Source organism: Bubalus bubalis, chromosome 6, assembly GCF_019923935.1.
Source record: "Bubalus bubalis isolate 160015118507 breed Murrah chromosome 6, NDDB_SH_1, whole genome shotgun sequence".
Taxonomy (NCBI): domain Eukaryota; kingdom Metazoa; phylum Chordata; class Mammalia; order Artiodactyla; family Bovidae; genus Bubalus; species Bubalus bubalis.
The window spans coordinates 6,317,698-6,343,852 of record NC_059162.1 but is presented as its reverse complement, the minus strand read 5'-3'; the positions used below and the strand labels follow the sequence as shown (position 1 = coordinate 6,343,852).

At 41.1% G+C, this 26,155-nt stretch overlaps 1 protein-coding gene across 1 annotated transcript in view; it reads left to right on the top strand.

Moving 5' to 3' along the window:
* RGS4 (regulator of G protein signaling 4) overlaps positions 1 to 26,155 on the top strand; it is a 59,379-nt gene that overhangs the window by 30,293 nt on the left and 2,931 nt on the right. The window contains exons 3-6 of the mRNA XM_044944866.2: positions 17,804 to 17,934; positions 21,850 to 22,128; positions 24,952 to 25,056; positions 25,365 to 25,426. Coding sequence (XP_044800801.2) covers positions 17,804 to 17,934; positions 21,850 to 22,128; positions 24,952 to 25,056; positions 25,365 to 25,426 — 577 coding nt within the window. The remainder of the gene's footprint in view (positions 1 to 17,803; positions 17,935 to 21,849; positions 22,129 to 24,951; positions 25,057 to 25,364; positions 25,427 to 26,155) is intronic.

Below are 26,155 nucleotides of genomic sequence, written 5' to 3'. Positions count from 1 at the left end.
GAGCCCTTATCTTACACTGAGTTCCCAGGAAGCAGATCCAGGATGAGGAACCATATGTAGATGTTCACAGGAGAAACAATAAAGTTGGGGTTTTCCAAATACTATATATACTGTATATATGATGCTTGTTTTTCTCTTTCTGACTTACTTCACTGTATGACAGACTTTAGGTTCATCCATGTCTCTCAAATGACCCAACTTCACTTCCTTTTGTGGCTGAGTAATATTCCATTGTGTATATGTACCACATCTTCTTTATCCATTCATCTCTCCATGGACACTTATGTTGTTTCTATGTTCTGGCTATTGTAAATAGCACTGCAATGAACATTGGGGTGCAGGGCAGGAATAGTGATGCAGACTCAGAGAACAGATGTGTGGACACGGTTCAGGGAAGAGGGGTGGAATGAATTAGGAGATTGGGATTGACATTTATGCACTACTACATGTAAAATAGATAGCTAATGGGAAGCTGCTGTATAACACAGGGATCTCAGCTCAGTGCTCTGTGGTGACCTATGGGGGTGGGTGTGGGGTCCAAGAAGGAGGGAATATATGTATACATATAGCTCAATTACTTCATCGTACAGCAGAAACTGGGCTTCACAGGTGGCGCTAGTGGTAAAGAACCTGCTTGCTAATGCAAGAGACATAAGAGACGTGGTTTCAATCCCTGGGTGGGAAAGATCCCCTGGAGTAGGACATAGCAACCCACTCCGGTACTCTTGCCTGGAGAATCCCATGGACAGAGGAACCTGGAGGGCTTGTCGATATGGTTGCAACGAGTCAGAAATGACTGAAACTACTCAGCACACACCGCAGAAATTAAGACAACATTGCAAAGCAACTATACCCCAATAAATGTGAAAAAAAAAGGTGAAGGATAGAGGAAAGGGTAAGGAAGCCAGTGTGTTTGCTCAGATGCTCTGAGAAGCAGATTTTGAGATGTGATTAACCATTTGATGGTCTTATTGGGGAAATGCTACTATGATGAGATGAGTAAAGGGGAGTCAGAACAGGCTGGGAAGCCACAAGGCTATGATGCAGATCTCACCCCAAGTAAAGGAGAAAGAAAAGGAAGGTTAGTGGGAGAGTCCTAGATGATGTCCGGTGTAATGAAAGGCTGTCAGTCGACCAAAGCCATCTGTCAGAGGAGTCACATGTTTCCCCCTTTTATGTCCCTTCATGCTCAGTCACAGGCTTGCAGCAGCCTGTAGAGTGTGGCCTTGGCAGAAACTCAGTGGTGGATTTTAGAGGGCCCCCAGCCATTGGCCATTTACACTCTTTATAGTCAGATGATTGAGGGGTGCATTCTCATGGCCTTGACATCTAGCAAGCAAATAATTTCATCAGGTCCAGTCTCAGCCCCATCAGGGGAACGTGTGAATTATGCCTCTGACATTATTTCCCTGGAAGGCAAGAGAGCTCTGCTTTTAGACTCGATCAGTCATTGCCTAAGGACATTTAAACTCCTAGGAAACTCACACTTTCTATACTTCCTGCCAAAGTTGCTCCAGCATCCTGAAGTCAGTTCTCCAAAAAGAGGGTCACGTTCAGGTGATTAGAAGTGGAGGCTTCACTGCTGAGCATCACACTGAGGAAAGCAGAATTGAAAGAGACATGTGTACCACAATGTTCATCATGGACTGTTTACAATAGCTAGGACATGGAAGCAACCTAGATGTCCATCGGCAGGTGAGTGGAAAAGAAAGCAATGTACATATACACAATTGCATATTCAGTTCAATTCAGTCACTCAGTCGTGTCCGACTCTTTGTGACCCCATGAACCACAGCATGCTAGGCCTCCCTGTCCATCACCAACTCCCAGAGTCCACCCAAACCCATGTCCATTGTGTCAGTGATGCCAACCAACCATCTCATCCTCTGTTGTCCCCTTCTCCTTCTGCCCTCAATCTTTTCCAGCATCAGGGTCATTTCAAATGAGTCAGCTCTTTGCCAAATATGTTGCCGAAGTATTGGAGTTTCAGCTTCAACATCAGTCCTTCCAATGAACATCCAGGACTGGTCTCCTTTAGGATGGACTGGTTGGATCTCCTTGCAGTCCAAGGGACTCCAAGAGTCTTCTCCAACACCACAGTTCAAAAGCATCAATTCTTCGGCGCTCAGGTTTCTTTATAGTCCAACTCTCACATCCATACATGACTACTGGAAAAACCATAGCCTTGACTAGATGGACCTTTGTTGACAAAGTAATGTCACTGCTTTTTAATATACTGTCTAGGTTGGTCATAACTTTCCTTCCAAGGCATAAGCATCTTTTAATTTCATGGCTGCAATCACCATCTGCAGTGATTTTGGAGCCTAGAAAAATAAAATCAGCCACTGCTTCCACTGTTTCCCTGCCTATTTTCCATGAAGTGATGGGACCAGATGCCATGATCTTCGTTTTCTGAATGTTGAGTTTTAAGCCAACTTTTTCACTCTCCTCTTTCACTTTCATCAAGAGGCTCTTTAGTTCCTCTTCACTTTCTGCCATAAGGGTGGTGTCATCTGCGTATCTGAGGTTATTGATATTTTTCCCGGCAATCTTGATTCCAGCTTGTGCTTCATCCAGCCCAGCATTTCTCATGATGTGCTCTGCATATAAGTTAAGTAAGCAAGGTGACAATATACAGCCTTGATGTACTCCTTTCCCAATTTGGAACCAGTCTGTTATTCCATGTCAAGTTCTAACTGCTGCTTCTTGACCTGCATATTGGTTTCTCAGGAGGCAGGTCGGGTGGTCTGGTATTCCCATCGCTTTCAAAATTTTCCACAGTTTGTTGTGATTCACACAATGAAAGGCTTTAGTGAAGTCAATGAAGCAGAAGTAGATATATTTCTGAAACTCTCTTGCATTTTTGATGATCCAGTGGATGTTGGCAATTGGATCACTGGTTCCTCTGCCTTTTCTAAATCCGAACATCTGGAAGTTCATGGTTTGTGTACTGGCTTGGAGAATTTTAAGCATTACTTTGCTAGTGTGTGAGATGAGTGCAATTGTGTGGTAGTTTGAACATTCTTTGGCATTGCCTTTCTTTGGGATTGGAATGAAAACTGACCTTTTCCAGTCCTGTGGCCACTGCTGAGTTTTCCAAATTTGTTGGCATATTGAGTGCAGCACTTTCACAGCATCATCTTTTAGGATTTGACATAACTCAACTGGAATTCCATCGCCTCCACTAGCTTTGGTCATAGTGATGCTTCTTGGGCCCACTTGACTTCACATTCCAGGATGTCTGGCTCTAGTTGAGTGTGAGTGATTGTACTATCATGATTATCTGGGTCGTGAAGATATTTTTTGTACAGTTCTGTGTATTCTTGCCACCTCTTCTTAATATCTTCTGTTTCTGTTAGGTCCCTACCATTTCTGTCCTTTATTGAGACCATCTTTGCATGAAATATTCCCTTGGTATCTTTAATTTTCCTGAAGAGATCTCTAGTCTTTCTTATTCTATTGTTTCCTCTATTTCTTTACACTGATCACTGAGGAAGGCTTTCTTATTTCTCCTTGTTATTCTTTGGAATTCTGCATTCAAATGGGTATATCTTTCCTTTTTTCCTTTGCTTTTTGCTTCTCTTCTTTTCACAGCTATTTGTAAAGCCTCCTCAGACAGCCATTTTGCTTTTTTGAATTTCTTTTTCTTGGCTATGGTCTTTATTCCTGTCTCCTGTACAATGTCACAAACCTCTGTCCATAGTTCATCAGGCATTCTGTCTATCAGATCTAGTCCCTTACATCTATTTCTCACTTCCACTGTATGGTCATAAGGGATTTGATGTAGGTCATACCTGAATGGTCTAGTGGTTTTCCCCACTTTCTTCAATTTAAGTCTGAATTTGGCAATAAGGAGTTCATGATCTAAGCCACAGTCTGCTCCTGGTCTTGTTTTTGCTGTCTGTATAGAGCTCTATCTTTGGCTGCAAAGAATATAATCAATCTGATTTTGGTGTTGACCAACTGGTGATGTCCATGTGTAGAGTTTTCTCTTGTGTTGTTGGAAGAGGGTGTTTGCTATGACCAGTGCGTTCTCTTGGCAGAACTCTATTAGCCTTTGCCCTGCTTCATTCCGTATTCCAAGGCCAAATTTGCCTGTTACTCCAGGTGTTTCTTTACTTCCTACTTTTGCATCCCAGTCCCCTATAATGAAAAGGACATATTTTTTTGGTGTTAGTTCTAGAAGGTCTTGTAGGTCTTAATAGAACCATTCAACTTCAGCTTCTTCAGTACTAGTGGTCAGGGCATAGACTTGGATTACCGTGATATTGAATGGCTTGACTTGGAAATGAACAGAGATCACTCTGTCATTTTTGAGATTGCATCCAAGTACTGCAATTTGGACTCTTTTGTTTACTGTGAGGCCTACTCTATATCTTCTAAGGGATTCCTGTACACAGTAGTAGATACAATGGTCATCTGAGCTAAATTCACCCATTCCAATCCATCTTAGTTTGCTGATTCCTAGAATGTCGATGTTCATTCTTGCCATCTCCTGTTTGACCACTTCCAATTTGCCTTGACTCATGGACCTAACATTCCAGGTTCCTATGCAATATTGCTCTTTATAGCATCGAACCTTGCTTCTATCACCAGTCCCATCCACAACTGGGTATTGTCTTTGCTTTGGCTCCATCCCTTCATTCTTTCTGGAGTTATTTCTCCATGGATCTCCAGTAGTATATCAGGCATCTATGCACCTGGAGAGTTCATCTTTCAGTGTCCTATCTTTTTGCCTTTTCATACTGTTCATGGGGTTCTCAAGGCAAGAATACTGAAGTGGTTTGCCATTCCCTTCTCAAGTTGGAAGGGAATGGCACCATGACCCATCCATCTTGGGTGGCCCCACATGGCATGGCTTAGTTTCATTGAGTTAGACAAGGCTGTGGTCCATGTGATCAGATTGGCCTGTTGTCTGTGATTGTGGTTTCAGTCTGTCTGCCCTCTAATGCCCTCTCTCAGCATCTACCATCTTACTTGGGTTTCTCTTACCTTGGACGTGGGTATCTCTTCACGGCCACTCCAGCAAAGCACAGCTGCTGCTTCTTACCTTGGATGTGGGATAGCTCCTCTGGGCGGTCACCCCTGAGCTTGGACGTGGGGTAGCTCCTCTCGGCGGCTCCTGTGCCATCGCATCCGCCACTCTTTCTCAGCTATTAAAAAGAATGCATTTGAATCAGTTATGATGAGGTGGATGAAACTGGAGCCTATTATACAGAGTTAAGTCTGTTAGAAAAAAGAAGTTAAGTCTGAAAGAAAAACACTAGTACTAACGCATATATATGGAATTTAGAAAGATGGTAACGATGATCCTATATGTGAGACAGCAAAAGAGACACAGATGTAAAGAACAGACTTGGACTCTGTGGGAGAAGGCGAGGGTGGGATGATGTGAGAGCATAGCATTGAAACATGTATATTGCCATATGTGAAATAGATCGCCAGTCCAGACTCAATGCACGAGACAGGGCGCTCAGGCCCGGTGCACTGGGATGACCCTGAGAGATGGGGTGGGGAGGGAGGTGGGAGCAGGGTTCAGCTTGGGGGACACATGTACATCCATGGCTGATTCATGTCAGTGTATGGCAAAAACCACTACAATATTGTAAAGTAATTAGCCTCCAATTAAACAAATTAATTTACACACACACAGACAAAAAGAAGTGGAAGCTTTCAGAAGCTGGGGGGAGAAACTCAAAGCAACAGTAAAAGGGATTCAGGGGAACCTTTTGGGGACAGCAGTAGTATATCCTACAACCCCGGGTTTCCCTGTTTGTTCTCAGCATTCCTATAATAATGTGCTACCTAAAGTCTGTATTTTGTACTAGGTTATAATCTCCCTGAAGCCAGAAACTATATCTGTCTTGTTCCCTTGTCTTAGCATGGTGCCTGGAACACAGTGGAAGCTAACAAGCTGTTTAATTCTTGATAGAAATGATCAGAAATCTGCTCTGCTTATACAAACCAAATTTAAATATTAGGAAGGTGAATACATTTAAAAAGACATCAATGAGCAAAGTCACCCTGATCCCTATAAATGTCCCTCTAACTGTTGTGTTGTCAAGTTTCTCCAGGCCTTTTTATTCCTGAGTGCTGGTAATGGTATTTAAAGTGCAGGTAATGCAGTTGAAGCTTTTTCCATTTACTGCGTTCTCACTGCTTCCAGCATCCTCTTAAAGCAATCAACAGTAACAGAAGCTGTCGCTTCCTGTATTTCCATCTATGGCCACTATTGATTCTCCAATAGTGATACACTAAAAGAACTGACCTAAAGACATGACTGTTCTCAATTGTTCTCTACCCTGTCAAAGGTTCTTAGCTGGCGGATCAGTTCAAGTGGTAAAAGCATAGTTGCTTCTATAGCACTGCTTTATTCCTTCTGATTATTTGCTTTATGACAAAATGAAAAGACTCCCTTTCAAATGGCTTTCTTTCAAGTACTTACTTATTTTATCACTTGCTAGCTGTGTCATCTGAGACAAATCATTCAACCTCCTTGTGGTAGATTTGGTTTGTTCAAAAAAATATTTGCTGCCCCTCCTAAGGGGAAAATTATCCTGACCTGCCCCTTTGACATCAAGCTTGGCTAAATGACTTGCTTGGGCCAATGAAACATAAACAAAATTAATACATGACACTTCTAAGTAGTAAATCTCAAAGGCTGTGAATACTTTGCTATGTTTTCTCCTTTCTCTATATCATGAATATCAGCAGTATTCCAGACAGAGGTTGTTCCAAGTCAAAACAACAGTCTGTAGTCCTGGAGTCAAGACAACAGTGAATAGCCACAATTCATGTGAAAGGATATATGGTATGAGCAAGAAATAAGGCTTTGTTCTTTTAAGTGCATTTGGATTTGGTCGGGGTGGGGTGGTGTAGTTGCTGCAGCTTACTCTGACTTAACCTTACTGACAAACATCTTAGGTTTTAGTTTCAGTCCGTTCAATTCAGTTGCCCAGTCATGTCTGACTCTTTGTGACCCCATGGCCTGCAGCACGCCAGGCTTCCCAGTCCATCACAAACACCTGTAGCTTGCTCAAACTCATGTCCATCGAGTCGGTGATGCCATCCAACAATCTCCTTCTCTGACATCCCCTTCTCCTCCCACCTTCAATCTTTCCCAGCATCATAGTCTTTTCAAATGAGTCAGTTCTTCACATCAGGTGGCCCAAGTACTGGAATATCAGCTTTAGCATCAGTCCTTCCAATGAATATTCAGGGCTGATTTCCTTTAGGATGGACTGGTTGGATCTCCTTTCAGTTCAAGGGACTTTCACGAGTCTTCTCCAACACCACAGTTCAAAAGCATCAGTGCTTCAACACTCCACTTTCTTTACGGTCCAACTCCCAAATCCATACGTGACTTACTGGAAAAACCATAGCCTTGACTAGATGGACCTTTGCTGTCAAAGTAATGTCTCTGTTTTTTAATATGCTGTCTAGGTTGGTCATAGCTTTTCTTCCAAGGAGCAAGTGTCTTTTAATTTCATGGCAGCAGTCACCATCTGCTGATTTTGAAGGCCCCCCCTAAAATAAAGTCTCTCACTGTTTCAGTGTTTCCCCATCTATTTGCCATGAAGTGATGAGACCAGATGCCATGATCTTAATTTTATGAATGTTGAGTTTTAAGCCAACTTTTTCACTCTCCTCTTTCACTTTCATCAAGAGCCTCTTTAGTTGTTCTTCGCTTTCTGCCATAAGGGTGGTGTCATCTGTGTATCTGAGATTATTGATATTTCTCCCAGCAATCTTGATTCCAGCTTATGCTTTATCCAGTCCAGCATTTTGCATGATGTACTCTGCATATAAGTTAAATAAGCAGGGTGACAATGTATAGCCTTGACATACTGTTTTCCTATTTGGAACCAGTCTGTTGTTCCATGTCCAGTTCTAACTGTTGGTTCTTGACCCGCACACAGGTTTCTCAGGAGGCAGGGAAGGTGGTCTGTATTCCCGTCTCTTTCAGAATTTCCCACAGTTTGTCGTGATCCACACAGTCAAAGGCTTTGGCACAGTCAATAAAGCATGGCTTGCCACTGCGTTTGCTTTTCAATGATCCAATGGATGTTACCAATTTGACCTCTGGTTCCTCTGCCTTTTCTAATTCAGCTTCTGGAAGTTCACAGTTCACATACTGTTGAAGCCTGCTTGGAGAATTTTAAGCATTACTTTGCTAGCATGAAAGATGAGTATAGCTGTGCAGTAGTTTGAGCATTCTTTGGCATTGCCTTTCTTTGGGATTGGAATTTTCCAGTCCTGTGGCCACTGCTGTTTTCCAAATTTGCTGGCATATTGAGTGCAGCACTTTCACTTTTAGGATTTGAAATAGCTCAACTGGAATTCCATCACCTCCATTAGCTTTGTTCATAGTCATACTACCTAAGCCCACTTGACTTTGCATTGCAGATGTCTGGCTCTAGGTGAGTGATCACACCTTTGTGGTTATGTGGGTCATGAAGATATTTTTTGTATAGTTCTTCTGTGTATTCTTGCCAGTTCTTGTTAATATCTTCTGCTTCTGTCCTTTATTGTGCCCATCTTTGCATGAAATATTCCCTTGGTATCTCTAATTTTCTTAAAGAGATCTCTAGTCTTTTCCATTCTATTGTTTTCCTTTATTTGTGTTGATCACTGAGGAAGGCTTTCTTATCTCTCCTTGCTATTCTTTGGAACACTGCATTCAAATAAGTATATATATCTTTCCTTTTCTCCTTTGGCTTTCACTTCTCTTCTCTTCTCAGCTATCTGTAAGGCCTCCTCAGACAACCATTTTGCCTTTTTGCGTTTCTTTTTCTTGTGAATGATCTTGATCACTCCTTCCTGTCAATGTCATGAACCTCCATCCATAGTTCTTCAGACACTCTGTTGATCAGATCTAATCCCCTTGAATCTTTTTGTCACTTCCACTGTATAATTGTAAGGGATTTGATTTAGGTCATACCTGAATGGTCTGCTGGTTTTCCCTACTTTCTTCAACTGAAGTCTGAATTTGGCAATAAGGAGTTCATGATCTGAGCCACAGTCTGCTCCTGGTCTTGTTTTTCTGACTGTATAGAGCTACTCCATTTTTGGCTGCAAAGAATGTAATCAATCTGATTTTGGTATTGACCATCTGGTGATGTCCATGTGTAGAGTCTTCTCTGTGTTGTTGGAAGAGGGTGTTTGCTATGACAAGTGTGTTCTCTTGGTAAAACTCTATTAGTCTTTGCCCTGCTTCATTCTGTACTCCAAGGACAAATTTGCCTGTTCCTCCAGGTATCTCTTGACTTCTACTTTTTCATTCCAGTCCCCTATAATGAAAAGGACATTTTTTGGGGGGGGTGTTAGTTCTAGAAGGTCTTGTTGGTCTTCATAGAATTGTTCAACTTCAGCTTCTTCAGCATTACTGGTCAGGGCATAGACTTGGATTACCATGATATTGAATGGTTTGCCTTAGAAATGAACAGAGATCATTCTATTGTTTTTGAGATTGCATCCAAGTACTGCATTTTGAATTCTTTTGTTGACTATGATGGCTACTCCATTTCTTCTAAGGGATTCTTGTCTACAGTAGTAGATATAATTGTCATCTGAGTTATATTCACCCATTCCAGTCCATTTTAGTTCACTGATTCCTAGAATGTCGATGTTCACTCTTGCCATCTCCTGATTGACCACTTAGAATTTTCCTTGATTCGTGGAGCTAGCATTCCAGGTTCCTTTGCAATATTGTTTTTTGCAGCATTGGACTTGACTTCCATCACCAGTGACATCCACAACTGGGTGTTGTTTTTGCTTTGGCTCTGTCTCTTCATTCTTTCTGGAGTTATTTCTTCACTATTCTCCAGTAACATTTTGGGCACCTACAGATTTAGGGAGTTCATCTTTCAGTGTCCTATCTTTTTGCCTTTTTATACTGTTCATGGGGTTCGCAAGACCAGAATACTGAAGTGGTTTGCCATCCCCTTCTCCAGCGGACCACGTTTTTCCGAACTTTCCACCATGACCCATCCATCTTGTGTGGCCCTACACAGCATGGCTCATGGTTTCATTCGGTTAGACAAGGCTGTGGTCCATGTGACCATTTTGATTAGTTTTCTGTGACTGTGGTTTTCATTCTGCCTGCCCTCTGATGGATAAGGCTAAGAGGCTTATGGAGGCTTCCTGATGGGAGACAGTGATTGAGGCTTGGGAGTATGTCTTAGTTTACTCATCTGTAAAATGGATGTTACAGTAGTTCTTACTACAGGACTACAGGTTTATTCATTTAGCAACTCCTTAGCTTAAGCTAATGAAATGCAAAACACATGCCAGGTATCAACAGATTCTGGAGGGAGAAAATATAGTTAGATTCTTATCATCAATGAGTTTAGAAGATAATAAAGAACACATACACACACACACATATTCTGACTTACAGTGGGATTGTGCTGTGCTGTGCTTAGTTGTTCAGTTGTGTCTGACTCTTTGCGACTCCATGGACTGTAGCCCAGGCTCCTCTGTCCATGGGGATTCTCCAGGCAAGAATACTGAGGTAGGTTTCCATGCCCTTCTCCAGGGGATCTTCCCAACCCAGGGATCAAACCCAGTTTTCCCACATTGTAAGCAGATTCTTTACCATCTGAGCCACCAGGGACCCCCAATAATACTGGAGTGGGTAGCCTATCCCTTCTCCAGGGGAACTTCCTGATCCAGGAATCAAACCGGGGTCTCCTGCATTGCAGGTGAATTCTTTACTAGCTAAGCTACCAGGGAGTAACGTTTCAACAAAGCAGCGTAAGTTGAAAATATTGCAAGTCCAAAATGTGTTTAATACACCTAACCTACCAAACATCATTACTTAGCTTGCCTACCCTAAATGTGTTCAGAAAACTTATGTTAGCCAATAGTTGGGCAAAATCATCTATCCCAAAGCTTAGTTTATAATAATATTTGGAGTATCTCATGTAATTTATTGAATAATCTGCTGAAAGTGAACAATTTAATGGTTGTCATGTATCAGTTGTTTACCCTCATGATTGTGTGGTTGATTCAGAGCTGTGGCTTATTCCGGGTCCTAGCATTGTAAGAGAGGGTCATATCACATACTGCTAGCCCAGGAAAATATCAAAATTCAAAATATGTTTCTACTGAATGTATATTTCTTTTGAAAGTGAAAGTTGCTCATTTGTGTCTGACTCTGCAACCCCATGAACTATACAGTCCGTGGAATTCTCCAGGCCAGAATACTGGAGTGGGTTGCCTTTCCCTTCTTAAGGGGATCTTCCCAACCCAGGGATTAAACCCAGGTCTCCTGCATTGCAGGCAGATTCTTTGCCAGCTGAGCCACAAGTGAAGCCCTTTGTAGCATCATAAATATGAAAAATAGTCAAACCATCATAAGTTAGGGACTATCTGTAATTAGAATTTATGACAGAAATTGATCAGTGATGGAACTAGGTCTGTGATAAAAATATTTTGGTAGTGGGAAAAGTACTAGAGGTGATAAAAGTACTTTGGGAAATTTGAAAGAAGATCCCTTTTTACTGTGAGCTCAAAAGACTCTTTCTGAAGGAGGACTAATTTTAAAGATAGAATAGCTAAAAGCAAGAAGGCTTTTCCTAGGTAAAAATGACTTGGATGTAAGGAAGTATGGACCACTTAGAGAGAAAAACATATTTCAGAGTGTTTGTGAAGGGATTCATTAATGGGAACGGAAATTAATGTAAAAATGGTATTTGTACCTCATGTTTTGGGAAGTCTTGGTTAATAAATTTGAACTTTATTTTGTAGAAACTTAGTAGTATCAGTTACGAGGCAGTTATGATAGTAGTTTATCAGAGAAGAGTTAATATGAAAGTTCATTTAGCATATTATTGCTATAGTGTAAGCTAGCAGTCAACATGTTTTTTTCTGTACAGACCAGGTAGTAAATATTTCAGTCTTCGTGCGCCTTATGGTCTGTATTGCAACTGCCCAGCTCAGCCACTGTAGCATGGACATAGACACAGGCAACAAAATAAATGGATGGCTGTTCAATAAAACTTTAGGGCTTTCAGGGGATCTCCCCAGTGTGTACAAAGCTCTTCTTCATTTCTACCAACTGCCTCATGTCACTCTGCTCTGTTCTGCCTAAAGATTTTGAAATAGGAGCACTCTTCCTTATATAAAAAATGAAGAGGTCTGTTCCAGGGGATGGGTGAGGAGGGTCGGAACTCACCTGTTGAGGCAGTGAGGCATGGAGAGAAAGAGCAGAGTGAAAAACAGTGTGGGAGTGGATTTGACGGGAATGAAGAACACTGAAAGCAGCGTAGCTTTGAGAGGGGAAATTATTTCAATTTTGGATATGTTGAGTTTGATGTGAAAGGCAAATGAGATAATGTAGGAAAGAGTACTTTGCAAACTGTGAAGTGTTTTAGAAATGGAAGGGTTATTTTAAGAGGAAATGGATGAGACCATTTTATGACTCAACACAACCCATCAACACTCCTGCAAAAACAATGGAGGAACATGAACGACATACTGCGGGGCACCCTATCCTGTTTCTAGGTCAACACCTCAGCATTATGAGACCATTTCAATCACTGTGATTTCCTCTGAAACGAAGGGCAGCTGCTCTTATAGTTTGATACAGGTGAATCCAATCTTGAACTGGGTGACATTGAGCTCAGAAGCAAGGGGCAGAACTTAATAGGAGCTCCTCAGGGTCCTCTTTTTAGGATTTTGTTGTAGTATTTCTTGAAAACTTGACCTATCTAGAAACAGATATAGTTAGTTACTGCCTCATACCTTAATTGTCATGTCAAATGGTTAATTATAAATTTTAAAACACGTAATTTTAAAACTAAGGTTTACACTCAGAGGAATTCATCCTGGCAGGAGCTGCCACATGAATTTATATGCAGGACTTCTAGAACTGTCCTCTCCTCCTTATCTTGCCTTTACTTAGAGTCTGCAGTTGTATCCGTGCCAGCTGAAGAGTGAAAATTGAAGTCATTAAATTCAAAGTGGATATAGGAAGCTTAATTCATGGACATGATCGAGGTTGACTCTTATCATCCTGGCCCCTGAAAGAAAGGAAGAAATGCATACACGCTAAGTAACATTTTATCTTTAGAACAGCAAGCACATGACATAAAGCTGGGTAACCCTTGAAGAGCTTACTTAACTTCTTTGTGCCTCAGGTCCCTCATTTATACAGTTAGAATATAAAGATGTCTATCCTTTGAGGGAGTTATGAAGGTAACATTTTGATACATGTGAAGAGCTCCGTTGGAATCAGCTGTTACTATGAGTTGCTGAGAGCAACAGAGAGGTATTAACCTGGAGGAAGGCCCAAGACTGAAATGTAAGAGCAAGGTCAAGACCCCCAAATTTGACTTTTGCTGCAGGGGAAGAGTTGAAAACATGTCCAAATTCAGACATTGCATTAAGTGTGAGGAACACTGAAGTCAAAACCAAAATAATGCCAAAGCTAGAGTTGATGAAGAGTGGAAAGAGACACCTGAAGGAAGATACAGAAAGTATAGACTGGGTCCAGTGTACAGAACTGCTCATGCTGGTACTTTTCTGAAGGTCCAGCTCTCTTCACTCTCAGGCATTCCTCATCTCTCCTGAGTCTGATTTTTAAGGTAAACTTCTGAAATCATCTTGGTTTTCGTCTGTGAGCTGGATTTTAGTGTTATTGATGCATAAATAAGAAGTAAAACAAGACTGTGATGAGGAAAAGAACTTAGCTATTCAATCTAACTTTTTTTTTTTTTGCTAGCCAAAGCTAAACAAAACCCAGATCCCCTGCTAGGTATCATTATTTCTCATTGTAATGGATTTTGCTTTTATACATATATGAAATTTTATATGTATATATGTAAATTTTGTTTATTTATTTTTGTCTGTGCTGGGTCTTCATTTCTTTGCATGGACTTTCTCTAGTTGCAGCAAGCAGGGACTACTCTGTTTGTGGTGTGTGGGCTTCTCATTGCAATGGCTTCTCTTGTTGTGGAGCACAGGCTCTAGGCATGCACGGGCTTCAAAGTAGGCGCAGCACATGGGTTGCAGCTTACAGGCCCTCGAGCACAGGCTCAGTAGTTATGGCACATGGCTTTGGTTGCTCCTTGGTGTGTGCAATCTTCCCAGACCAGGAAATCGAATCCTCGTCTCATGCATTGGCAGGTGGATTCTTATCCAGTACGCCACCAAGGAAGTTCCTGTAATGGATTTTGTGATGGGCTTTATTATTATTATTTTCCAAAGCTCTTCTTGTATTAATATAATACAATATAATTCACAAGCATCATAGAACTTGTGAAGTCTGACAAGTTAAAAAATTAAACTGGTTTTATAACAGAGACTGTAGATACAGCTACATGTAAAAAGGCAGGTGCACTTCAGATTAGCTAGTAAGGGAATTTGTAGGCCACAGGTGCTATATATGCACCAAGCCACTCAGCACTGAGAACCTACTAGAAGCTCAACATTGTGCAAAAGCAACAGGAAGTACTTAAAGAATTCACAGGTTTGTTTAAATGTTGAGACAGGAAAACATAAACCAAAGGGATATGTTGTCTTAAATTGGCAGAGACTACAATTGCAGGAAGAAAAAAACTGACTTTTAACTGCAATATTCAGGGTAGGCTTATGGAGGGACAAGATCTTAAGCTGGGCTTTAATGAATCTGTAAATGCTTTGGAAGTTGGTGGGCTGGGGTGGGGACCACGGAAGTTCAGGTATGTGTGACTTGCTCAAGTCTCTGTTCTATTTCCATTCCCTCTTTTCAGTGTCCTATCTTGTTATTCCATCCTCAGCTTCCCGGGATCCAAATCAACATACTGCTTCCTGATCATCTCACTGATGTCTCCATCCCAATGTGGAATCAGCCATGGGTAGTTCCTGGACTTGGGTGACATCATTAACATTTTCTTGGTGTTTGGATCATTGCTTTTCTCTTAAGATGCAAATGCTGAAGGACCAACACCAGGACAGCGTACAGGTTTACAGAGTGGGAGTGGGGGGTTTCACAACATAAGCTACCCCAGTTCAGTTGCTCAGTCGTCTCCAACTCTATGTGACCCCATGGGCTGCAGCACGCCAGGCCTCCCTGTTCATCACCAGCTCCTGGAGTTTACTCAAACTAATGTCCAGTCAGTGATGCCATCAACCATCTCATCCTCTGTCATCCATTTCTCCTCCCGCCTTCAATCTTTCCCAGCATCAGGGTCTTTTCAAATGAGTCAGTTTTTCGCATCAAATGGCCAAAGCATTGGAGTTTCAGCTTCACATAAGTCCTTCCAATGAACACCCAGGACTGATCTCCTTTATAATGGACTGGTTGGATCTCCTTGCAGTCCAAGGGACTCTCAAGAGTCTTTCCCAACAATACAGTTCGAAAGCATCAATTCTTTGGTGCTCAGCTTTCTTTATAGTCCAATTCTCACATTCATACATGACTACTGGAAAAAAATATAGCTTTGACTAGATGGACCTTTGTTGGCAAAGTAATGTCTCTGCTTTTTAATATGCTATCTAGGTTGGTCATCACTTTTCTTCCAAGGAGCAAGCGTCTTTTAATTTCATGGCTGCAGTCACCATCTGCAGTGATTTTGGAGCCCCAAAAGATAAAGTCTGTCACTGTTTCCCCATCTATTTGCTATGAAGTGATGGGACCAGATGCCATGATCTTGGTTTTCTGAATGTTGAGTTTTAAGCCAACTTTTTCCCTCTCCTCTTTCACTTTCATCAAGCAGCTCTTTAGTTGTTCTTTGCTTTCTGCCATAAGGGTGGTGTCATCTGCATATCTGAGGTTACTGATATTTATCCCAGCAATCTTGATTCCAGCTTGTGCTTCATCCAGCTACCCCAGACTCAAAGGCTCACTTCACATTGCAAGAATCACATGCTTTTTTCTCCCTCCTGCTCTCTTAGCATCCATGATTATCTCTATGTTTGAATGTTTGACATTTTGCTGAAATTAATGTTTTAATGACTCTTTCTGCCACCAGAACACAAACTCTTGTGTTGGGGATGGGCCTTTATTTACCTCTCGGGTGTGGGCCCCACCATTCCTTATCCAGACAACTTCCAGATTCCTCCACAGCCTCTTGACCCCTTAGAGTCTATTATCCATAAAACAGCTAAAGAACCTTGAAACATAAGTCATGAAACAGACACACAACACCCTCTGATTGTAGGTGAAATAAACTTAAGCCCCCTTGCTGCTGCTGCTAAGTCACTTCAGTCGTGTCCAACTCTGCGACCCCATAGACGGCAGCCCACCAGGCTCCCCCGTCCCTGGGATTCTCCAGGCAAGAACACTGGAGTGGGTTGCCATTTCCTTCTCCGATGCAGGAAAGTGAAAAGTGAAAGTGAAGTCGCTCAGTCATGTCCGACCCTCAGCGACCCCATGGACGGCAGCCTACCAGGCTCCTCTGTCCATGGGATTTTCCAGGCAAGAGTACTGGACTGGGGTGTCATTGCCAGGGTTCTTATCAAACACCTTAACTTTATGCTATTCCTGCTTCTACTCACTGCATTCTAGCCATTGTGTTTTTTCTATCCATCAAATTTCCCTGCACCACATTGTAAATCAACTATACTGTGTTATAAAATGTTAACAATATTTATTCTAAAGATACTATGAGCACCTGCTGTCAGATAATTTACTATTGACCCATTTTAAACATTAAGTAGCTAGAAGTCACGAAGATTAACTTTCAGGGCCATGTCGGTGTATGGAGGAGCTAGAATTAAAATTTAAGTCTGCGGGTTTATGAAGTTCAGGCACATTCCTTGACATCATGCCATCTCTTTCCACTGGCACAAGGTAAATGAACTCTCATGAAATTGCTGTTTCTATTTTGGGCTAAGTTCTGTTAAAAAAGATTTAATCTTTGAGAGTGAGATATTTTTATTCTTCTTGGAAAAAAATTTCCCTGCCAGTTAGTTAAGTGGCAAGTGTCAGGGTGAGAGATTCTGATTTCCCGCAGGTGCCCACAAAACTGATGTAGAGAGTAGGATACATTTCCCAAACATAAGACAGACTGGGAAAGTCCCTGTCCCTCTTCCTGGTATACAGCAACCTCCAGCTGGGTCTGTTTGCTTTTTAACTTGAAAAATCAATAACTGTGAACTCTCACTGATGGCCAGGCCATTGTAGTAAACAATAAAGGGAGAGGAGGCTTCTGACAGCTGGGAGGAAATTGTAGATGCTGTGAATGGTGCCTAAGGCTGAGACCAGACCCACATCCTGCCCTAGTGGGGAGAAGTGTCCTTTTCTAAAACCTGCTAGAAGCGAACAATGCAATGCCTGCCACAGTAGCTTATTTCCTTGTATTAGATCCCCTCAGAGCTTGAACAATGCTTTCCTTTGTTCTTCCTGAGCTAAGGGTGGAGAAATTAGAAACTTACCTGGAGACCCCACACAGCTCATATCTTGCTGTGGCTTAATGTCCCTCAGTAGAAAACGGTATTTCTTTATCCTTTTTGTCAGCAATACCTTTCAGATGTTCAACTTTTCAGTTTAAGGATTACATTTATAGGTATTAACCTCATTTGATTCTTGTGACTATCTTGTGCAGCATTATTTTTCATGATAATCATCTTTCACTTGTACTATTGAAATAGTCTTCAAACTTTTTGCCAGTTCCTCTCATGTTCACTCTATTTACCTACAGTGTTACTTCTAGAACATGAATATTATATGCTTAAATAACTTGGCTATTCCCCCAACCACTACAGGCTAAAATCGTTGGTTTTTAAGGTGACCAGAAACACCCTTTGGTCTCAGAGTAACCATCTGGCTTTATTTCACTGTCCCTCTCCTCAAAAGATATACTCTATTTCTTTACAGTCTCCAAAAAAAATGCTTTCTTTCACGATTTATGGTCATGGCAGTATAGAGGTCAATGGTATAGAGGTTAACAGTGGAAACGCTGGACTGTGTGAACTAAACACCTGTCACCACTACTTATATAACCCCAGGTAAGTTATTTAACCCCTCTATGTCTCATCTGTACAATGGGGGACATTTCAGGACTTTCTTTCAGGATGACTCAAGGAATAATTGAGGTATTTATGTAAAGTGCTTAACTTGGTGCCTTGCATTCTTAGTACCCAATGAAATAAGCTAGTATTATTTGCTCTCTATTGTAATGTTCTTCTCTTCCTTATATACCTGCTAAGTCTCTATTTTCAGCCCTGGGTGTTCATTGGAAGGACTGATGTTGAAGCTGAGGCCCCAATACTTTGGCCACCTGATGCGAAGAGCTGACTCATTTGAAAAGACCCTGATGCTGGGAAAGATTGAGGGCAGGAGGAGAAGGGGACGACAGAGGATAAGATGGTTGGATGGCGTCACTGACTCAATGGACATGGGTTTGGGTGGACTCCAGGTGTTGGTGATGGACAGGGAGGCCTGGCGTGCTGTGATTCATGGGCTCGCAAAGAGTTGGACACGACTGAGCGACTGAACTGACTGACTGACTGAAGTCTTTTAACAGTCTCCTTTGCAAAAAACAAATCCTCCAAATTTCAGAGCTTGAGTTTATTCTGTGCTTTCCTCAAATTTTGTATAAATAAGTTTGTAATAATGACACTCAACTAAAAATCTTTCTCCTGAGAGTGTGAGTTCCTAATAAGCACCAACTCTTTCTGATTTTTACTAAGGTCACTAGAACTTAGCACAATGTCTAGCACATAGACTGCAATAAATATTTGTAAAGTAAATATCCATTTTGGAATATAGAAACACTTGAGCTAGGATCCAAATTGTTAGTTCTGCTAACTGGTCTACTTGCTTCCGCGCTCCTCTTCCATTCATTCTCCCTGATAGCCAGAATAAGCAGACAGTGACCATCACCTGTGTGAATTCCCGCAGTAGATTTCCATGGCATGTTGGTAAGGTCCAGCCTCTGGACCATGGCTTACAAATCTTTGCAAGACCTGGCCTTCACCTTCCCATCTCTACTTCATGTTATTCTCTCCTTGTTCACATTTTTCTATCCATGCTGGTCCCTTTTTATCCCTTCCCAGTTCAGATAAAGAATGTTTTCATTTTTTATCTAACCTCTATTTGCTGTATACTGTTTGCTCTTACCTCTATTTGGTATATATTTCCTAAGCTTTTCTCATTTCTTATTCCTTCTCAGCCATCAAATCTCATTTCAGATATTACTTGGTCAAGGAGGACTTTCCCCGATACCTTGGCTAAATGCACCCTTTGCTATTCAGTTTCTTTTGTATCAGTTGTCAATTTTTTTTTCATGATATGGGTGACTCTAGAATTATTTTTATATTTTCTGACTCTTTTTTTCTACTGGGGTGAAAACTCCACTAGGGTGGGGACCCTGTTTGCTTGCTCATCATACTAACAGCAGTTCTTCAAACGGTACCTGTCCCAGAGTAGGAGCTCAAAAGATATGTATTAAATAAGTGAATAAATAAAAATTAAATCTTTTTAGAATAAAGCTCTTTCACATCACCAGAATCATCCAGGAATGACAGGTCCTAGAATAATAGAGTGTAATGCTTTCTGCATGTCAGAGAAAGAGGGTGGAAATTTGTCAAGGTATCATGATGTACCAATCTTTGCCTCCCTTAGTGAAAAATACGTTATGAAAAGCTTTTCCAAATACTCTGAAATATCAGAATTCCTAAGAAAGCCAGAAATCATAATTAAAGAAGTAAATAAATGTGAAGTGCTTTGACAGATTAATGGACTAGTCGCAAAGCCAAAAAGACCTGGTTTTAATAGAAAAATATAGCAGTGAGGTTTGCAGCAGCTCCCACTGTTGTGGAGGAAAAAAAAAAAATCGGACAGAGGAGCAAGTTTTCCTGGAAGGAAATGTATGAAATTAATATTACTTTTTGTTATCTACTGTGTATAATGTAACAATAAAAAATATTTGCATAGCACTTTACAGTTTAGAACGACTTCTGTTTACATAGTCTATCTCATTTGATAAGCCAATTGAGTGATAGGTTAGTATAGTAAAAAGTCCACATGATCTACTGTCAAGAAACTAGCCCTATTACTGGGAATCTGTGACTTTAGCAAGTCACCTTCTCTCTGTTTCCTTTTTGGTAAAATTAAGGTGTTAGTCTAGGTTGTATTAAATCTTATTCAGCTCATCTATTGAAGCTATTTATATTCAACTCATGACAAATCAGGCTTTTCTTTAGCCTAGGTCCTTAATATCCTATTAAGTCTTCATTCATGTTTCCAAAATCAAATTGTTTAAGTGATCACTATCTTGGATGTCCAGGTAAGCAAAGAAGCCCCTGGTTCATTTTTAGGTGACCTTTTCTCCCTTTTAATTAATTAGTCTTGCCTCTTGGACGCCATTTTTGATTGACCCATCATTCTGGGCCCACCTTCTTCAGCTTCTGTCATTTTGCATTGCTCTATAGTCCCCTCCACAACACCACAAAGGATGGCTACCAACTTCACAGAGAAATTCACTGGTTCTATGTTCAAAGAAAAGTTGCCCTGTTGTTAATCTAATACATTTTTCTATCTTCATGTGAGAAAACCAAAGATTTTTTCCTGTAATTTAAGGGTATCTTCTGGAGACAGTGGTCTTTCCAGCCTTTTATATTTCTTAGCCATCTCTGTGTTCTGATAGCCATAGACAGGGCTTAGGACATGGATGGGGTCAGTGAGGGGATACTGAGAGCCACATACGTGGTCGAGGCATTCCTCTTTACCACTTTCCCTTTAATATTCTAGAGTCCCTTTGCATCTCACTGTAACCCATCTGTTTTTCATCTTCATCACCTAAACAATTAGATGCCTCAGCTTCTCATACTTAAGGCACAGTTCACTATATCTTATGATCAGGAAACTTTGTGCTTTCAAAGTGAAAGCTGTTCAGTTCTGACATAGCCAATTAATTTTTCCTTCCCCTCATAGCTTTCCTATATGGAGAAGATCCCTCTATAACTCTGATGTGAATGTTTGAGCTACAGCTACAAGATGTGAAACACCTGCACGATTCTTTGAAGTATTTGATCCATCATATTGTATACAAAAGATACTAATTGTCCATGTGTTTGGAACCAGCTGCAGGGTTAGATATTTTATGTTCATTGTGAACCCTGGTAATATGAAAGGCAAGCTACATATTTTTCTCCTATGTTTCCCCATTTCTCAATATTTTGAAATATTAGTTTGTATACCTCAAATTGAATAAGACATAATAAGATAAAAATCCACTGTTGAGTAAGAATAGGTGTCTATATTTGTTCCTTTGTTCCCTGTTCTTGTCTTCAAGCTGCTGTTTTGAAGCTTTTTGCAGGAGATATGCATGTACAAAAGAGATTGTCAGTGCTTGGCTTAATCTTGTTCTTAGTAAGAGTTCTAGAAAAGTATTCCACAGTCAGGCTGATTACAGATGTAGCTAATCTATTTTCCCTAAGCTAGTTTTCTATGCTGCCAGGCGTATAACTGCCTGTCTTCCAGCTATTCCTCCCCCACATCCCTGTGTGGATGTGACAACCAAGAAAGCAACTTCTGCAAATCTCTGCCTGGAAACAGTGATTCTGCCCACACCCTTTTGGAAACAGTGAGAATCAGATTTTGGACCATGGATGGTATAATATTTCTAACCCGAAAGAGGAAGGACGTTAAGTGTCAGCCCCAAAGTAAGCCCAGAAACTCTTGCTGGGTCATTTCCTTCCAGGAGGCAAATTTTCTTGACATTGTTTTTATAGACAAATGAATAAACCCGTGTTTTGAAGCATTGTACACTTCTTATTTCCTTTCCTGGAAGTTTGAAACCTGAGACAGCCTTAGAGACAGTAAGCAAGTTTATATTTTCTGTATGTCTATTTGGCAGGAGATTTCTGCCCGTTCACTCTGGTTTGTTGCGTCAGCCCTTTCTTCCTTATCTCTTGCAGAGGATGGAGAGCCAGAAGGAGGCTGAGAGGAGCTGGTATTACAGACCTGCTATCTGATTGGCTGGACGGTCGCGGCTGGGCTATAAAAGAGACCCCTACAGGCTTGGGAGAGAGACGCTCGGAGAATTCTGACAGTATCTTCACCGGAGAAAAGGCAAAGTGCGCTCAGAACAGAAGCCACAGCTCCTCCGGCAGCACTTACTTCTTTCCTGTCGTGAATCCCACACTACGCAAGATGTGCAAAGGACTTGCGGGTCTGCCGGCTTCTTGCTTGAGGAGGTAAGATTATTTTCAGCCACTGAACCAGACTGCATTAAACTTTCAAATAGACTTTAAGTTATTTGCATATTCTACTTACTAACCTGGTTCTTTGGATTTAGAAACAACCTGATGCAGAAATCTTCGACCTCCTAGCTTTCCTTTAAAACTAGCTAGAAATTGTGACTGTGGAAGTGTTCACTCCAGATTTTGGCATCCTATACGTTGTTTTCTATGACCTTGATCTTGAAGACTCTTCTAATCCTCTAACCAAGCTAGTTCTAATTAAGGACTAATATGAGGTTTTGGACTATGCACGGTGGTCTGTAATATCGCTACCTGTGATTACTGCTGTTTGACTATCACTGAGGCACATGGAATCATGGGTCTGGGCTTTCTGATGGTATATTAAATCTCACTTTGGGGAAGATACTCCAGACTGAAGTTTGGCTACATCACCAGAAAGGCACTGTGCTATTTGTGTGATGCTCCAGTATCTTTCACTCTCTGTTCTTAAAAGCAAATGCTACAGTAAAATAAGAGTCTCAAAACTAGATCTCCCTTATCTCTTTCCCTACCCTAGTTCTGGAAATGCCATGTGGTTGTCAAGTACTGATCATAACCAATCAGCTAAGGGTTCTGTGGAAAGTCTCACGTTAGAGACATTGTTTTATCAATTTACTGTCTCTTGATTAATAAACAAACAAAGATATGCAGCTGCTCCTATGTCTTTGCCTTTTAAAAAAAAGTACATATAAATGCTTTCATAGGATGCTCATATATTAGCCAGTTGAAAAAATACAAAACTAGTGTCTTTTACATTACTTAACCTTACAGTGAAAGGTAAAAAGTCATTTTATAGGTGTACTACCCCCTTTCATGTTCCTCTACAAATAGAAATCACCTTAAATTTTAATTTAGAATTATCTCAGAAAGCACACTTTTTAATACAATCCTAAGGAGTTTACCTCCTGTCATTCAGGAATACGAAAAATGTTCTTTTTTCCCCATTCTTTCGTGGCTGCTTTCAAATGAAGCAGGAGGATCTGGCAGAGAGTGCTTATGAAAACAGTGTCTCTGACCTCCATCATTAATTTCCTGAATTGAATAGAGCAAATCAATCCAAGCTTCAGTTAACTCAGATATAAAATTAATCATGAAAACACAGGAATATCAGGTGAAAGTTTTGCTCTGGTAAATATTTTAGGAGACAGATAAATAATTGCTCTAGAGCTTTACTCTCAGGAGCTAAGAGGCTAACCTGGGGAGGTAACGTCTATGTCAGCAGGGAGCACTGCTCTCCCCTTCCCTCACTGGTGAACTGTGAATCATCTTACCCAGCACCTTCATTCTCACATTGGTGTCTTAAGCTCCAGAGGGAATGGGAAAGGCTCAAGGTCACCTAGGTGGTGGGTGGTGGAGTGCAGATCACATCCAGACTTCTTACTTCAGAGGTCGCTGGAGATATTTTGACTTTTATTTCTTTGGTTGTATTGTGTTATAAGGACAAGTGTAATGTACTTGCTAAGCATACTTCCCGGTCTTCATGAAATGACTCCGTATCGGTCAATAACTGTCAGATCTCAGCCAGACCTGGCACATGGAAATATGAGATCACAATATGCTGACATCATCATCTTAGGCTTCATGCTTAGATTTTGCTATTGTTAAGAAAGACTTTGTATCCCATGAGCAGTGGGGGAAACAGAGAAAGGAGAACAATCTTGGGGGTGGGGGTGGAGAGAAAATACTGTTTTAAGGGCAGCACAAGAACATAATGGATTTCAGACTTCCTGGAGAAATGCACATAGATAAGGATCTAATATATTAGTAGCCATCCTAAAATGTCCTTTTATCCTTGTGGCTTTATTTTCCTCTAAGTAGAAACATCTACTCATTCAGTTAGTCATTCATTTCCTTCAAAATGACATTTTTCACTTTAAAACTATGTCTCTGCTTTTACAGAAAAGGAGATCCAAGCAAAAGAACAAATAAAGAGTGAGAAAGTTGAGCTAAAAGCTTATTAGAAGGCCCCCCTTTTTAGTAAGTCATGTGTGCTGCCATACCCTAGCTACCTATTAAACAGCAGCCATAACCTGGAAGCTTTGCTCTAGTCACGAGCTTCAGTGATGACTCTTAGATGCTTCTCCTTGTTATTGTTTTTCAGTCTCAGATGTCCTTTATAGTATAAATATCCGTAGACTGTAGATATTTCAAAGGGAAGCAGGAGAGTCTTTAGAATCTAGCCTGCAGGAGCTCAGGTTTCAGCCTGAGCTTTTGAGTTAACCACCTCATTCCCCTCTCCTCTCTGCTGGAGCCACTCGCATCTGTGTATATCCCATAATGTGACTTGCTCACTACATCCAGGCTGAAACTGAACAAACCTTTAATTCCTGAGGTGCTCCTACATTCCTCTGCTAACAATGAGGCAGATGGAAATAGCAACCACCCTCCAGAAGGTGGCATGCAACAACCAGATGCCACACTTCACGGTTCCCTGCTCTTCAACTCCTAAAACTTAGAAAATCGTCAAGTTTGCATTATGTTTCTCCTGAAGATACCTAAGTGTTCCATTGGTCAAAATGACAGGGTTACAGGTAGCCTGAAGGGTCAGAAATCCAGTTACAAATGGAGGAGGCTGTGCTCCAAGTTTTGCAGTGAGTCATAGGAAGAAGCAGAGGTGGAATCTCATTTTCCTGAGAGTTCCTGCCAGCCTCAACTCCTATTTCCTAAATAAACTGCCTCTGCCTCCTTACTAGTAATGGACTCTGAACTGTACCAATAAGGTATCTTTTTAAAAGAACTGATTGTCATTATTCTGTTTCTCCCCCTTCTTGTGTGCAGTGCAAAAGATATGAAGCATCGGCTAGGTTTCCTGCTGCAGAAGTCAGATTCCTGTGAACATAATTCTTCACACAGCAAGAAGGACAAAGTGGTGATTTGTCAGAGGTAAGAGAAAAGGCTTTGGTGAAGAGCCACTAAGTATTAACTATCTGATGACAGAGATGCTCTGTGAGGGAAAAAGAAGCTATGTCCCTAGTTAACCTAGATTTGTATCATGAAGGCCTCCATTTTCACAAAGATTATGGTTGCATTTGAAATTTCCATACATCTAGTGAAAAGATTGCCCTATTCAACAACAGGTCTCATTGTTATGATGAAAAATAAAATCTCTGCATTTTATTAAAAATCTTAAATGTTTTGCCCCCATTTTATATCTTAGCATTCAAATTATTCTTTTTCTCTAATGTCTTTAGGGTGAGCCATGAGGAAGTAAAAAAATGGGCTGAATCACTGGAAAACCTGATTAGTCATGAATGTAAGTATGACAGCTTCCCACCATCCACCATTCCCCAAGATGAAGATAAAGCATGCTGGATAGACAAGTTATTTCATACTATACTGGATCTGATAGGAATTACAAAAAGGCTTGGATTTCTTCTAAATTTCAGGCTCCGAAAAATTAGTCCCCTTAAAATTTTACCATACCCTAGATCTTTGTGGTATGCAATGGAAAGCTCATACATAGTCCATGTGGAAAACCATCTTTCTCACCACATTGAAAAAGGGCAGAGGAAAAACTCCAAATAGTTAGATTTCTTTCAGAATTGACCTCAGTTTATCTTCCCAAACTCACTTTGGCAATTAGGGGCAGCATAGGTATCTCAGATGGAGAAGGCAATGGCACCCCACTCCAGTACTCTTGCCTGGAAAATCCCATGGATGGAGGAGCCTGGTGGGCTGCAGTCCATGGGGTTGCTGAGAGTCAGCCACGACTGAGTGACTTCACTTTCACTTTTCACTTTCATGCATTGGAGGAGGAAATGGCAACCCACTCCAGTGTTCTTGCCTAGAGAATCCCAGGGAAGGCAGAGCCTGGTGGGCTGCTGTCTATGGGGTCGCACAGAGTCGGACACGACTGAAGTGACTTAGCAGCAGCAGCAGCAGGTATCTCAGAAGCATAAAATGTTCCCAAAAGAAACTTCAAACCATGAGCAAGAAGCACTAGGTATAAATGGTATCCAACAGATATCAAACGTAGATTATA